The sequence below is a fragment of the Centrocercus urophasianus genome, unplaced genomic scaffold, assembly GCF_019232065.1.
Source record: "Centrocercus urophasianus isolate 14NV4802_14NV808 unplaced genomic scaffold, USGS_Curo_1.0 seq_1320, whole genome shotgun sequence".
Classification (NCBI taxonomy): Eukaryota; Metazoa; Chordata; class Aves; order Galliformes; family Phasianidae; genus Centrocercus; species Centrocercus urophasianus.
In genome coordinates, this window is record NW_024884499.1 from 1 (window position 1) to 14,402 (window position 14,402).

General features: G+C 53.9%; 3 protein-coding genes across 9 annotated transcripts; 1 reads left to right on the plus strand and 2 right to left on the minus strand.

Moving 5' to 3' along the window:
• The first annotated feature begins 31 nt into the window (after positions 1-31).
• On the plus strand, positions 32-1,138 carry UCP2 (uncoupling protein 2). Its single transcript, XM_042812976.1, has 3 exons — positions 32-306; positions 386-566; positions 665-1,138. Exons 1-3 carry the CDS (start codon positions 120-122, stop codon positions 768-770), a joined length of 474 nt encoding a protein of 157 aa, XP_042668910.1. The 5' UTR covers positions 32-119; the 3' UTR covers positions 771-1,138.
• On the minus strand, positions 349-5,515 carry DNAJB13 (DnaJ heat shock protein family (Hsp40) member B13). Of its 6 annotated transcripts, none has more exons than XM_042812973.1 (10): positions 5,313-5,515; positions 5,075-5,178; positions 3,762-3,923; positions 3,240-3,397; positions 2,980-3,093; positions 2,390-2,503; positions 2,098-2,174; positions 1,444-1,639; positions 1,164-1,288; positions 349-694 (listed from the first exon to the last, which is right to left on the minus strand). In XM_042812973.1, exons 1-8 carry the CDS (start codon positions 5,378-5,380, stop codon positions 1,486-1,488), a joined length of 951 nt encoding a protein of 316 aa, XP_042668907.1. In that variant the 5' UTR covers positions 5,381-5,515; the 3' UTR covers positions 349-694; positions 1,164-1,288; positions 1,444-1,485. The 6 variants fall into 6 exon arrangements, with proteins under 6 accessions (XP_042668907.1, XP_042668905.1, XP_042668904.1 ...); XM_042812971.1 differs by having other exon boundaries at positions 1,444-1,683; XM_042812970.1 differs by lacking the exons at positions 5,075-5,178; positions 5,313-5,515 and having other exon boundaries at positions 1,453-1,639; positions 3,762-4,219.
• A 145-nt stretch (positions 5,516-5,660) lies between these two features.
• Positions 5,661-14,041, minus strand: PAAF1 (proteasomal ATPase associated factor 1). Of its 2 annotated transcripts, none has more exons than XM_042812975.1 (8): positions 13,842-14,041; positions 13,107-13,257; positions 10,805-10,999; positions 10,421-10,512; positions 9,207-9,322; positions 8,629-8,711; positions 8,188-8,270; positions 5,661-5,854 (listed from the first exon to the last, which is right to left on the minus strand). In XM_042812975.1, exons 1-8 carry the CDS (start codon positions 13,875-13,877, stop codon positions 5,777-5,779), a joined length of 834 nt encoding a protein of 277 aa, XP_042668909.1. In that variant the 5' UTR covers positions 13,878-14,041; the 3' UTR covers positions 5,661-5,776. The 2 variants fall into 2 exon arrangements, with proteins under 2 accessions (XP_042668909.1, XP_042668908.1); XM_042812974.1 differs by having other exon boundaries at positions 13,107-13,216; positions 13,842-13,928.
• Between the last annotated feature and the right edge of the window lie 361 nt (positions 14,042-14,402).

Here is a 14,402-nt window from a genome sequence, read left to right on the forward strand (position 1 = left end):
TGTTTATCCGCTCCCTTCAAGCACTGAAGGCCACCATCAGGTCTCCCCAGAGCTTTTTCCAAGCTAAGCAACCCCAGTTCCCTCAAAATGATTCTATGAACCCCATCTCTCAGCTCTGAATGGGGACAAGGGATGGGGACAGGGCTGAGGACAGGGACAGTGGCACTGGGGCACCCCGTGCCAACGCCACCACCCTCCCCACAGGGACGCTGCCCAACATCGCCCGCAATGCCATCATTAACTGCGGTGAGCTCGTCACCTACGACCTCATCAAGGACGCGCTGCTGCGGGCGCAGCTGATGGCAGGTGAGGACGGGAGCGAAGGCGCAGCCCCACGTGCCGCCCCAGCCCCCCCAAAAGCCCTCACCTCCGTTCTGCCCCGCAGACAACGTCCCCTGTCACTTCGTGGCTGCTTTTGGGGCCGGATTCTGCGCCACGGTGGTGGCGTCACCGGTGGACGTGGTGAAGACGCGGTACATGAACGCCAGCCCTGGGCAGTACCGGAATGTGCCGAGCTGCCTGCTGGCCCTGCTGCTGCAGGACGGCATCGCTGGCCTCTACAAGGGGTGAGTGGTGGGACGCCATCGGCTGCGCTCTGCTCGCCGGCCTCATTCTGCCACCGTGGCGCAAAGCGGGGATGGCTGACGTCCCCTCCTCACCGCAGGTTCGTCCCCTCCTTCCTGCGCCTCGGCTCCTGGAACGTGGTGATGTTCATCTCCTATGAGCAGCTGCAGCGTGTGGTGATGCTGGCCCGGTCTGCACCCCCCTGATCGCCCCCAGCCCCACTCGTCTGCATTGATGAGCTGCAGCAGTCAATTATATTAATTGCTGAAGCAGAGGGGAAGGGAGACAGCAAAGGTCCCCAACCCTGTGGGATGAGAGGGACCAAAGGCGGCTCTGTGAGGGACCAGCAGGAGGAGAATGGAGAGAAGGGAAGGATGGAAGAAGGGAAGGGAAGGTCCACAGCGGAGAGGGGAGAGGAAGGAAGAAGGTGTTGAGGTTTTCCAGTTGGGAACAGCGGTGCTTTCCGGCAGCAGTGGGACAGAGAGGTGGGAAGGAGCTGTGTGGGATGGGGGATGTGGTGAATCCGGGTATTCCTCACTGATGCTGCAAATAAATCACCCCTATGGGGTTTGTCTCAGCAGGACTCGGGGCTCCGTCACCTTATTTTTATTACAGGGATGGGTTTTTCTCCTGGTCCGGAGGTGCAGTTGGGTTACAATCCTCGTGGTGTTCTCCTCAGTGATTCTGGTCTTGCCAGAAGGGAGCAGCCCAAAACTGGGGAACGCTGCAGTGCAGAAGGAAGGGAGGAGGAGGGCAGCAATCAGTGCACTGAAACACGAGGGGAGCAGAGCTGGGGAGGTGGGAGCAGCCCCAGCAGCGTTCTGTGGACGGATGGGGTCCTGGAACCGGGGGAAATCCCCTGTTTTAAACCTCACTCACAGTGCTGGCAGCCTCGCCAGGACAGCAGGAGGCTGACAGCTCCTAGGACAGCAGCGCATTCCTCAGGAGCAGCTTCTTGTCGGGCGTGAGGCGTTTGGGGAAGCAGACATTGAAGTGGATGAGGAGGTCACCCCTACGCCGCGGGTCCTCGAGCAGAGGCATCCCCTCCCCAGGCACCACTTTGCAGTACGTGGGGCTGCAAAGCGAGAGAGGGCTGAGAAGGGTGGTTGAGATGTGCTCCTGAGGGGGGAGATGGGGCCCCACTGAGGTGCACAGAGCATCTCCTGCCACCACGGCCCCACACAGTGCCCTGCGTGCACATGTGAGGTTTCTGAAGGCAGATTTGCTCCCACCCAACGCCAGCCCACCCTGCCCTTTCCTCCCCCTGCCCTCACATTCCTTAACCCGGAGGCAGCGCCGCTCCATCCAGCTCCCACCTCCCCAATTTTGCCTCTCCAAGCACCCTGAGGGTGAGCAGAGCACGGTGGTGGGACTCTGCCTGCAGGTCGGGATCCCCCAGCCTGCTCCCAAAGCTCTTGGAGCAATCCAAGAACCCAAGCAGAGCAGCCAGCAGCCTGCAGGGCTTCCTCCCACAGCCCCCATTCCCTTGCAGCTCTGCACCACCTCCCGCCCTGAGCCGAGCCCTCTGCTCACTGCACGATGTCATTGATGGGGACGTTCAGCAGCCGCCCGTCCAGCGTCCTCACATCCACCGTGCAGCCAATCAGTGCCTGCAGACACAGGGCAGGACCCCGAGCTGCAGCTGTGGCCACACAGGGACCCCCATCCTTAACCATGAGAGCAGTGGGGCAGCCAAGGAGGACGAGTCCCAGACACCAAAGGGGCCGAGGCCTCGAACCCAGCACCGTTCCTCCCTCCTCTGCACGTTTTGCTGCTGCTGGCTGAAGGCAAACGGCAGCTGGGATCCCCTCCCTTTGCTCCTCACCTTTCCCAGGGGGATATTGGCCACGTAAATGAGGTCGTCCTTGGTTCTTTTAAACCTCGGGTGAGGTTTCTCTTGGATAACAAAGGTGATGTCGGCTGGAATGACGTTGGGGCCCTAAAAAGGGGGGAAAAAAGGGATCTGGGAATGGTTGGATACACCGTTTTAGAAAGGGGACACCAATAGCTGCGCCTTTGTTGACGGCTTGTAAGAAAAGAGCATTTTCTTCACTTAGGGCAAAAAAGCCAACAGTGTGTTTTAGCAAAGTTAAGCCAAAGGAAACCAGAGCGAGTTCTGCAAACGTGAGGGCAGACAGAACAGCACCCCTTTCTGTTATGTTGACCCCAAAGGCAGAAGGGGCTCCTTTCTTTCTGATTCTGAGCACAGCAGCGCAGCTGCACTCCGGAGGAATCTGTCACTTCCCTGGGTCAGCACTAAGGGCACAGCACAGCCACGTGTCCACACAGGAGCAGTGGCAGAACAACAACCCTGAGCTCCCACCGCCGGGACACGGCAGAAACAGGAAAACCTGCACAGAACACACAGCTGTGCCTGAGGAAATCCAGCCCAGAACTTCAGGTCACGGTGGTTACCTGGTCTCCTTCCTTCTCAAACGTGACCCTGGTGCCTTGCTTCCAGCCCGGCTGCACGTCGATGATCAGGATCTTGTCCCTGATGGTGCTGGTTTGGCCGTCTTCGTTCATCACCTGCAAGGGTGGATGAGTTCAGGGGGAGAGATGGGGAACCTCTGCTGTCAGAACAGCTCCAGGCTGGGCTGGATGCACCCTGGGCAACGTGATGTGATGTGGGGAAGCAGTCCTCACCCTGCTCAGCACAAGCTTGCTGTCCTTACCCGATGGGAGATCTTCATCTTCTTGGTGCAGCCAAAGAAGAGATCTTCAAGGGAGACGTGGAGGTCCCACACCATCGGGGGGTCCTGCTTCATCACACCTCTTCCTCGCAGCCCTCCAAAGGGCAGGGTCACCTCCAAGCCATCCTTGGTGAAGAACTCTGCATGGGGCAGCGTGGGGGACGCAGGGCTCCAAACCCCAGTCCCAGGGTGAAAGAGAGAACAAAACTTCCAGCAGAGAGGAGATGGAGATGAGAGAACGGGGAAATATTTCACTCGGGGGGCGGTGAGGCCTTAAAACTGCTGCCCAGAGCTGTGGGTGCCCCATCCTTGGAGGTGCCAGAGGCCACAGATGGGCCCTGAGCAGCCTGAGCTGGGGGCACCCAGCCCAAAACAAGAGGTGGGGCTGAGGGGGGTTTGAGGTCCATTAGGAAGAAGCACTGAGACAGACCATGAAATTCAGAGGCTGGTGGTGAGCACAGCCCTAAAGGCTGCCCCAGGGATGGCAGCAGAGCGCCCACCCACCTGCAAAGGGGTTGTGTCCTCCAAAGAACTCCTTGAAGACTTTGTCGGGGTTGTTGTGGAACACGTAACCAGCAGTCCAAGCATCCTCACCGCCAGACTCCACAGGGATGCCACCTTTGAGACCTTCCTCACCAAACCTATCGTAGATGCCTCTCCTTACGGCTAGGGGACAAGGAGGGATTGGGAACAGCCATTTTACTGAGAGAAGGACGCCCTCAGAACAGCCCTGTGGAGTAGGATGTGGAGGTTCTGGCGGAGAAAAGCAGGACACGAGGCAGCAGTGTGCACTCGCAGCCCAGAAGGCCAGCAGGGCTGCACCAACAGAGGGGGCAGTGGGCTGGGAGGGGATTGTTTCCCTCTGTCTGCCCTCGTGTGGAGCACTGCATTCAGGTCTGGGGCCCCCAGCACAGGAGAGATGTGGGGCTGTGGGTCCAGAGGAGGGCATGGGGATGCTCAGAGGATGGAGCACCTCTCTATGGAGACAGGCTGAGGGAGCTGGGGGTGTTCAGCCTGGAGAAGGGAAGGCTGTGAGGAGACCTCACTGAGGCCTTCCAGTGCTTGAAGAGAGCTGATAAATAGGAGGGAGAGGGACTTTTCACACAGTCTGGTAGTGATAGGACAAAAGGGAATGGCTTTAAACTAAAAGACGCCCTCCGACCAGACGTGAAGAGGAAATGCTTTCCCCAGAGGATGGTGAGACCCCAGCACTGCTGCTCAGAGCTGTGGGTGCCCATCCCTGGAAGTGACAAGGCCATGGATGGGCCCTGGGCAGCCTGAGCTGGATGGGAGAGTGGGGAGGGTGATGGCACCCAGTCCACATCAGAGGGATGGGAGGGTTTTAACATCCCCTCTAACTTCAGCCATTCTGTGATTCTATCATTTTCTCCTGCTTCTCGTTATGGAGGAAAGCCTCAGCCCCAAGCTTCACTTGGGCAGAGGTGAGGTAGATAGTGCCCCTAAAGTGAGGATGGGTTGGATGAGAGCAGGGCTTGCTGCACTGCATGAACATTTACAAGGATGGATGGTGACAGGACAAGGGAATGGTTTGAAAGTGAGACAGGGGAGGTTTGGGTTGGATGTGAGGAGGAAGTTTTGGAGGCAGAGGGTGGTGAGGCACTGGCACAGGTTGCCCAAGGAGGCTGTGGATGCCCCATCCCTGCAGGCATTCAAGGCCAGGCTGGATGTGGCTCTGGGCAGCCTGGGCTGCTGCTTGGCGACCTGCACACAGCAGGGCTTGGAGCTGGATGAGCACTGTGCTCCTTTGCAGCTCAAGCCATTCTACCACTCTATGCAGTTCAGCCCCCACGGCTTACGGTCGCTCAGCACATCGTAGGCTTCTGCCAGCAGCCGGAACCGCTCCCACGCCCACGGCTCCTTGCATTTCTGCGGGTGGTTCTCCAAGGCCAGCAGGCGGTACCTGCGGGGGGAGGAGCAGAGCGTGGCCTGCAGCCCCAGCCAGGCCCGGTGGTGGGATTGAGGCGGCCGGCTGCCCCGAGCCCAGGCCCCAGTCTGGCTGCCTTCTCCCCCCACACGGCCCCATTCCCCCCTCACGCCTTCTTAATGTCGGCGTCCGTCGCGGTGGGGTTCAGCTCCAGCACGGCGTAGTAATCCTGCCCCATGGCGGCTCCGTCGCTATGGATACGCAGGCCGCGCGGGGTCGCCACGGCAACGAGGCCAGGCCGCACTTCCGGCTGTTGGAAGCACTTCCGATTCCGGTGGCGCGAGGCACGACGGGAGCTACGGCTCTTCCGGCGCCGCCATTTCCCACACCGGAGCCGCCCCCCACGCGCCTTTTGGAGCTCAATGACGGCTTTTCCTGCACACGCGCTCTATGAAAGCTTCTTTATTTCAGCCCACAGCCACGCTTTAATCTCCAACCCCCACCCACCAACAGCGGTCACCCCCACGACAGATAAAAATCGGCCGTAATGGACAAAGCTGAGCAGCTGACACAGCGGAAGCAGCCCCAGCCCTGCTCACAGCCCTCACGGCCCCGTTGTGCACAGCCCCCAACCCTACAGGTCGCCCAGCTGGTACCGCCGCACCACCCCGTCCCTGCAGCACGTGTAGATCTGCTTCTCCCACGGAGCGACCTGGCAAAGGAGGAAAAAGATGCAGTAAACCAACAGAGCGGGGTGGGAGTACAGCAGTTCTCATGGTGTGGGGGTGGGGAAAAGCAGAGGAAGCCAACAGCTCTGCCACTGCTCTGAGAAGCACCCAAAAAGAAAAGCACCCACACGTCTAAAAGATACACAAGCCAATTTATGTTTTTTCTCTGAAAATTCATAGAATCATAGCATTACCAGGGTTGCACAGGAGCACAGCGCTCATCCAGCTCCAAGCCCTGCTGTGTGCAGGTCGCCAACCAGCAGCCCAGGCTGCCCAGAGCCACATCCAGCCTGGCCTTGAATGCCTGCAGGGATGGGGCATCCACAGCCTCCTTGGGCTTTTTAGGAAAACGGACCTTTCCTATTAATCGTTGTCACCTGGGAGAAACATTCTCCTGTCCCTTTAGTACCTAACAGCTCACTGAAGAAAATTCACATATTCAGAACAGATGGTTCCTTTCTTGTGGGATGATGTGCATTCTGAGCAATGCACTGCTTTGTCCTTAGTGCAGCCCTGACACCTGGCTCTGGCACTTCCAGAGATGGGACATCTTTCACATTTGTTCTATGGGGGAACTGCAGGTGAGCACCTCCTGCCATCTCACACAGAAGTGGGCCCATGAGAACTTAGTGAGGTGCAACAGGGCCGAGTGCAGGGTGCTGCATCGGGTCGGGGCAAAGCCAGGTATTGACACAGACTGGGGGAAGACGTCCTGGAGAGCAGCCCTGCGGAGAAGGACTGGGGGTCCTGGTGGACGAGGAGCTGGGCATGAGGCAGCAGTGAGCGCCTGCAGCCCGGAATGCAGCCAATGTGTTCTGGGCTGCATGAAAAAGGGGCGGCCAGCAGGGAGAGGGAGGGGATCGTCCCCTCCATCGGCTCCTGTGAGGCCCCATCTGCAGCACTGCGTCCTGCTGGGGCCCCCAGCACAGGAAGGACGTGGAGCTCCTGAAGCGGGTACTGAGATGAGCAGAGGGCTGGAGCAGCTCTGCTGTGAGGAAAGGCTGAGGGAACTGGGCTTGTTTGGCTTGGAGAAGAGAAGGCTGCAGGGAGACCTCATGGTGGCCTTCAGTGCTTGAAGGGAGCGGAGGAACAGGAGGGGGAACGGCTGTGTGTGAGGGTGGGTGGTGACAGGACAACGGGAATGGCTTGAAAGTGAGACAGGGGAGGTTTGGGTTGGATGTGAGGAGGAAGTTTTGGAGGCAGAGGGTGGTGAGGCACTGGCACAGGTTGCCAAGGAGGCTGTGGATGCCCCATCCCTGCAGGCATTCAAGGCCAGGCTGGATGTGGCTCTGGGCAGCCTGGGCTGCTGGTTGGTGACCTGCACACAGCAGGGCTTGGAGCTGGATGAGCACTGTGCTCCTCTGCAGCCCAGGCCATTCTACCATTCTACAATTGTATGAATTTGCTGAAGATTTCACTCCTGTCTCTGAGGTGGGCAGGTAAGTGCTCACATAAAGGGTCTTCTGATAGATCTGAAGGGGAAAAGGGGTTTGGGTACTGCTGAATTTGATAGGACAAGAGGTCAAGGCATCACACTGCACCAGAGGAGTCAGTGGGGTATTGAGAAGCATTGTCCAAAGGGTGGTGATGCAGTGGCACAGGCTGCCCAGGGAGTGGAGGAGTCACCATCCCTGGGGGTGTTCAAAGGCCATGGGGATGTGGCACTGAGGGATGGGGGCAGGCAGGAGGCACGGTGGGATGTGCTGGGGTTGGTAACCTTACAGGTCTTTTCCAACCTTCATGATTTTATGATTCCCTGAATTCTGCAGGTCAAATTTCAGACTCAGAATGATGCTGCATGCTAAACTTGTGTTTATCAGCTCAGGAAAGGACTGCGGAGGGGGAACCACTTAAAACTAAGCTGATTTCCTTCAGTTTCCATCCTTTGCACCATGTGGTGCAGAGCCCAGGGAACACAGCTCACTGTCTCCCATCTGTGTGGACACAGAGCTGAAGTACTTTTGTGGTCTCACATCACATAGGAGCTGAAGACAGGCAGCACTGTGCTGCCAGTTGTTGCTTTGACCCCAATAAACTCCCAAGCACAGATCAATTCCAGCTTCCTTACAAGAAAAAAAAAAAACAACATTCTGCCAGATCTACTCCACAACTAAGTTAGTTCTCTGCTTCAGTTCCACTCCTGCAAAGTGGAGATAATACTACCACGTACCACAGAGAGATGCTGACAGCATTTCCTTATGCCAAACATTAACAGAAAACCTCAGGCAGCCAATTCCTGAGGTAAATGCAACTGCCTGATGCTTGGCATCACCTTTCCCCAAGCACTCTACTTCAGTCAACACACCATATTCCTTACCTTGTACACAGGGTCACAGTCTGCCTCTGTGAGGTCGATGACATAATCGAGGTCTTGCTGGATGATAAAGCACGTTCCATCACCTGTGCAAGCAGAAAGAACACCAAGGAAGGAAGGAATATTGGGTGAGGAGTAAAAACAGGCCACGTTCTTTCTATAAAGAAAATGGAGACGTGCTGTGAGGGCATCACTGAGATGGGAAAAGGCTGTAATGATTGAGAAGCTCCATGCAGGCCCTGTTCTGGGGGAGCACAAGAAAAATCACAAGGCAAAAAGCAACTACGTAATAGGAGGTTCCACTACATCACCTTTTTGCAATGGACAATTGGTCAAGCCCTCTTCTAGAGGCTTGGACATCCAATGCTTGTATATAAGAGAGGGCATAAAGAGCATGAAACTGCTCAGTTCAATTCCAAAATCTCTACATAGCACTTGAGTTACCTTGGCTGGCAATGAATCCATCTCTGTATGGGAACAGGGAAAGCACTGGTGCTCCTGATCTGTGAATTATTTGGATTGGAGCACTGGAAAAAAAAAGGAGGAACAGGAAGAAGAAAAGCATTATGGACAAATCAAAATCCATCCCAAAGTCTGAGTGCTGAAAGAAGAATGTGAGGTAGTGATTAGAGGATACGTAAGGAGAACATTGAGACACAGGGATTATCCCTACCAAAACAGCCACAAGCTTGGAGCTTATCGTGCATGAAAGACTTCTCAGATTTTTCCATGCCAGGCTCCCCTGTCCTCCCCCATCCATCTGGATGCTCCTTGCTTGGAGCTTGCCCTTCACACCAGTAAAAGCCACCTCAGAGCATCTCCTGCCAAACATCCTCCTGAGCGATCCCCAAGAGAAAGAAAAGATGCCAAGGGGCTCCAAAGCTCACAGTGCCATTGCCCTGGGCTGAATCCACCTTCAGAAGAGGCAATGTCTGCCAGAACCTTTGATTTGACTCTTCCTCAGAGGAAAACAACCACCCACAATTGCCATTCAGTACTTGCAGCCCCAGGCATGCACTCACTTGGTGTTTCTCACATCCAGCTGATAGATGTTCCCATCCTGAGTCCCTGCTAGGAAATAGGTACTTGAGAGGAACGTGCAGCAATTGAATGCATCAGATCCATCAAAGAGGAACACCTGGGAATATAAAAACCAGCAAGTGTCACAGATGTGCCAAAGCAGCCGCAGGACAGCCAGGAATAGGAAGCAATTTACTCAGGAAGTCAGTAAGGTTGTTTCTGTGAGTCATGGCACAAATCCAGAGGTAGGTTAATAACCCTCTCAACTCTGCTCCAAGATGTGTGGGAGAACAGTGCCCTAGAACCAGCCGTGCCAAATTAGGAAGGTTACTGCAATCAGTGAGTGCCCCTGGGGCACTCTGGAGAAGAGAATCCATCACACCATGATGGGCAGACCAACACTGAGCTCAAACTTGTCTTCAGACACAGCAGCAAGAACAGATCTGCAAAGCAGGCTTGTGAAGACTGCTCCTTTCTCACAGAGCCACAACCGTTGCTGCAGGGCTGCAAATTACTGCCAGCCAAGCCTTTGACACCCCACTCACCAGCTTTGGTGAGCATCTGCTCCACTCAATTTTCATTCTCCACAAGGAATTAAATCTGCTATTCTGCCAGATTCTGCCAGAAGTTTGTGTCCTACAGCCCGGGACAGTCCTGTAGGATCTTCAGGACCTCAGACCTGCCAATTCCCTTCCCTTGGCTGGAAGGAAATGGGCTGGTGAGCACCTCAGATCCCTTTACATGCTATTCAAAATAAAGAGCAATTTTACACTCCAGCTGCATGGCTGTGCAGCCCCTGAGCAGGCCACAGGGAAAGACTGCTGGGAAAGCAGCAGCCCTGCAGACACAGCCTCAGTTCCTGCATTCTCAATGATACCTACTGGCTGCTGTTTAGTTTGCCACATACCTGGGTGGAACACACGAGCAATTCTTACTCCTCAACCCCCCCATGTATAAACCTACCCAGAAAAAAAAGGAGAGAAAGGATCCCTTTATTGTACTGGCCTTTAGTCTCTCTTTCAGTGAATAAATACAGGGGAGAACACTGCAACCTGGGACCCCATCCAAAGGCATTGCTCCCCAGAGAGCTGGATAGATAGCAGCTCCTGAGCACTCACATGGGAGCACAAAACCAGTGCGTGTGCACGGTGCTGGTCCCCATCCCCTCCTGCAGAGGGGTATTTGGAAGCACTACTGATAGTCTCAGCCTCCTTACCATCTGCCTGCTCTGCAGCCCAACTCCCTGCAGCTTCTTGTCTTCTCGAGCCAGCAGCAGGATTTTCCCTTCTGTCCCAACCTCACGTTCACCTGAGTGGAAGACAAAAGTTAATTCCAGCAGCACAGGGAGACAATGTCCTCAAGTCAGATGGTTGGGATCACAACTGCTGAAACCCCTCTTATGCCAAGCAGGCCAATAGCAAACGAGACTGCAGTCTTAATCACCCAAGCTGGAAGGTAAGGCTGGATTCCTCCACAGGGCTGCATTCTGGTGACCTAGTGAAGGTATAGGGCAGCATGCCACGCTCTCTGAATTACACCTGCAGCACCAGCTGGCAAAACAAAGGGGAAACAAAGGTTGTCCTTTAAGAATGTTCCTTACTGGGAGCTTTTTCAGGCGTGCCCAGGTTCACCGAGTCATCAGCAGTGCCCACAGCGATGCCGTTGATGGGGGAGCCACAGTCAGCAATGACACCCAGACAGGAGGATTTGCCACAGTCCCAGAGGCGTGCAGTGCCATCCCTAGAGCAGGAAAGGACATTTCTTCCCCGATCCACAATGGCAGTATCCAAAATACCTGCATCAAAGCAAAGGCCGTGTTCAGAGACAGCACAGAAGGCAAAGGCTGAGGGAAGCATACATGTCCCAGGGCAACCATGCACCCACCTACAAGCCTCAAAGCAATGACCACAGAGAAGTCTGTGTGAAAGACAGCAGCTCCCAGTGGATCAGCATGGGAGCCACCACGCTGCACAAGGGTGGGATGCTACCAACATCACAGTATGGCTGAGGTTGGAAGGGATTTCTACAAGTCACCTGGTTAAATCCCCTAAATTGTGGCCCCTTTCCCCCCCCCGTGAGCTGTCAGTTGGAGCAGAACTGGGCCATGACCTCCCACATCTCAGACTTAGCTGATACTGCAGCTCCTGCCAAGTTTCTAGCTCCAAAGTTCACCTCTAGCTTGGGCAGGAAGCTGTCTAGCCCAGCACTCCTGCAGCACTGCCAACTACAGCTCCAGATAATCCCAAAAGCTGCACAGGGCAAGCAGTATCTCTATTACCCAGCTGCAGGAACATCAAAAGAGCAGCCTTAGCAAATGCTAATGCCCCCAGCCACTCCATTTTGAGTCCAGATTTGAAACAAAAAAAAACCAACAAAACAAACATGACAGTGTTTTTCTGGAAGGGAACAGTCAGATGGTTAGAAGACTTAATTAATACTTTCCCTACAGAAGCAGTCATTAAACATCACAAACTGAAATAACAGGGGAAGTCTGAATCAGCAGAAGCCAAGCAGTTTGGGCTGGAGTCGTGAAGGTGAACCTTGGAGGCATCAGGAGCCAAACAGAGCTGTTCTGACCTGATGCCATCACACTGCCTGCCACGTTTTGCTTACATTTGTGTGAATCTGTTTTAAAGCCATGCAATTAGATCACACAAAAACAACAGCATGTTCAGTGCAAAACAAGTTAATCAGGCTTTCAGCAGGTGGCTGCATGGCTCACAGTCCCCAGCAAAGCACCTCGTGAGACAGGGAGAACAGGAGCCTGAGCAGAGCTGTGCTATTTGCTCAGGAAAGTGGGAATTTGAGCAGTGTTTTGGGCATCCCATGCTGCATCTGCAGCTCACTTGGATTTGCTCATGCTCACCCAACTGTTAAATTGGTAAACAGGAGTAAAATAGGAGCTTGCTTAAGCAGCACGTATAAATTCAGACTGCTTCTGAATGAATGGTCCTGAAAACCCAATCTTGTCAGAGATTATGTCAAACAGAGGCTCTGTCCATAGAATCATTTGAGTTGGCAGGGATCTCTCAAGGCCACCTGGTCCAAATCCCTGCAGTGAACAGGGACACCCACATCTCCATCAGGTGCTCAGAGCCTGGACCAGCCTGACCTCACTGATCTCCAAGGATGGGAGACATTTCTGCCCAAAAGCTTGCTCTCAGGAGGCTTTCTGGGTGGCTCACCATCCATGCCTTGCAATCCATTGGGAATAAAGTGTCAATGGGAAGAGATTGGAGCAATCACAGCAAACGGCCCTCAAAGCACCACAGAAGGTGGACCAGGAATCCTCTATGCAAGTAATTTATTGTCATTTTCAGCAGCAAGATCACCAAAGAGGGCAGAGCTGAACATCTGAGAATGAAGAAGCTTATTCCAGCCTCGACAAAGAAATCCTCATTGAAGCATCCTTGCAGCTGCTCTTGCTGAGCATGGTGCTGAAAGTGAGAATGGCACCCTCAAGGCTCTAACTGCCCATTCACCTTCTGCACATCTCTTAAAGCTGCTGCATGCTTTTCTAGGCAAAGGAAAATAAAAAGGAAGAGGCTCTGGAGCAACTGAAGGTAAGCATGATGAGCTGGGAACGAGCAGGAGGCACTTCCTTGCAAGCAGCAAGGCTACTCCTGCAGGTCAGAGCTCCAGAGCTCCACCTCTGGCACTCACAACAGGCTGAGGGATCGTGTCCTCCCTCAGCTCATCAAGAGAAAGTTTCAGCTGTTTTACACAGCAACCACTGATCTTTTTATCCACATTCCTGGAGGCTGAAGATCTAACACACTGAGATCTAACACACAAACGTACAGCACGAGGTGCAGCAGGCTGGGGACTGAAGGTCAGCCCTTGAGTGCAACGCAATGACACACACAGCAGGTTAAGCATTTTAAAGGCTAAGTACTCTGTACCTCCTTTGTGACCTTTAAAGGTTACTACGCAGCTGGCATCTTCTGCTGACCAGATCTTTAGCTGGGCATCCATTCCCCCACTCAGAACCACAAGGCCAGATGGGAAAAACCTGCAACAATTCACATCATACACATGGCCTTCCAATAGTCTCTGGAAAAACAAAGAACTACATGCTAGTTCCATTGTCATCACCCTCATGCCAAGCAATTTTTGAGCTATGACATTGGAGAGATGGGTGTTACCACGTGGGTGGAGGATTAAGCTCAGATCCTCCAGGTCTGCACTCCTGGGACAGATTTATCTGAATTCTAAGCAGGCAAAAAGGGACACTTTGAGCCTCACTCTGCTATGTGAACACTCACTGCAAACCAAAGGAATTACATTTGTTTCTAATAACAGATTAAGTGTCACAGGCAGTTTCTCCTCCTCTTCTCTATCACAGAATAAAGCAGTGCCTGCACCATGCAGGCTAGTCAGTTCCCTCCAGCACTCCAGCTGTAACTCCTCATCTTCAAGCTCTCATCACACTGATGAGCATTTTCATGCTTTTCAGAGCAGTTGTGCTTTCTAACAGTCACAACAGAAAACCTCTAAGATGTACAGATTCCCATCAGCTTTTCAATCAAGAACCAGACACTCGCCTGCCCACAGCATGCAGACAGCCTGCCCCAGGTCATAGCTGGACATTGCAATGTCAGAGACAACATAACACCAAATAAAGCTGCTGCTCTTACTCTTATTTCTCCATTTGCAGCCTGCCAGATCTTCATGGTCCCATCTGTGCTGGCAGACACGCCGAGGCCTCCACCACTGGAAATATCCAGACAGGTAATCTGCAGGAGGGACAAAACACACAATATGTTAGCTTTAGGTGATTCTGTACATAGCAATTCCTGCTCAAGAACGTACAACCCCACAGGAGATGTGCTAAGTACATCATCCAGCACAATTACCTCACCAAGACAGACTGCTTAACTCTTTAAAAACACCTGGAAGTGCCCATACATTCAGCTACAGATTTCAGCTCGGTAACACACCCCCTAACACTTAACATCCTTAAGCTCACTGACTTTGTCTCCTCAAACTCAATACATTTTGAGCTATCAATTATGCCTTTACATGAAGAGAGGATAATGAAATGAACAGGTTGCTCAAGGAGGCTGTGGATGCCCCATCCCTGCAGGCATTCAAGGCCAGGCTGGATGTGGCTCTGGGCAGCCTGGGCTGCTGCTTGGCGACCTGCACACAGCAGGGCTTGGAGCTGGATGAGCGCTGTGCTCCTTTGCAACCCAGGA

What these genes read in the sequence shown, in the direction of transcription:
- DNAJB13 (XM_042812968.1), bottom strand. Translation starts at nt 4,206, where the DNA reads ATGCCCTCCTCTGGACCCACAGCCCCACATCTCTCCTGTGCTGGGGGC. An exon ending in AGGACACAACCCCTTTGCAG is followed by an intron (nt 3,398 to 3,761) that starts GTGGGTGGGCGC and finishes TGCCCCATGCAG; the next exon opens with AGTTCTTCACCAAGGATGGC. An exon ending in AGATGAAGATCTCCCATCGG is followed by an intron (nt 3,094 to 3,239) that starts GTAAGGACAGCA and finishes CCACCCTTGCAG; the next exon opens with GTGATGAACGAAGACGGCCA.
- UCP2 (XM_042812976.1), top strand. Translation starts at nt 120, where the DNA reads ATGGGGACAAGGGATGGGGACAGGGCTGAGGACAGGGACAGTGGCACT. An exon ending in GCGGGCGCAGCTGATGGCAG is followed by an intron (nt 307 to 385) that starts GTGAGGACGGGA and finishes TCTGCCCCGCAG; the next exon opens with ACAACGTCCCCTGTCACTTC. An exon ending in ATCGCTGGCCTCTACAAGGG is followed by an intron (nt 567 to 664) that starts GTGAGTGGTGGG and finishes TCCTCACCGCAG; the next exon opens with GTTCGTCCCCTCCTTCCTGC.
- PAAF1 (XM_042812975.1), bottom strand. Translation starts at nt 13,877, where the DNA reads ATGAAGATCTGGCAGGCTGCAAATGGAGAAATAAGA. An exon ending in CTGCAAATGGAGAAATAAGA is followed by an intron (nt 13,258 to 13,841) that starts GTAAGAGCAGCA and finishes TTGTTTTTCCAG; the next exon opens with AGACTATTGGAAGGCCATGT. An exon ending in GGCTGCAGAGCAGGCAGATG is followed by an intron (nt 9,323 to 10,420) that starts GTAAGGAGGCTG and finishes TTATATTCCCAG; the next exon opens with GTGTTCCTCTTTGATGGATC.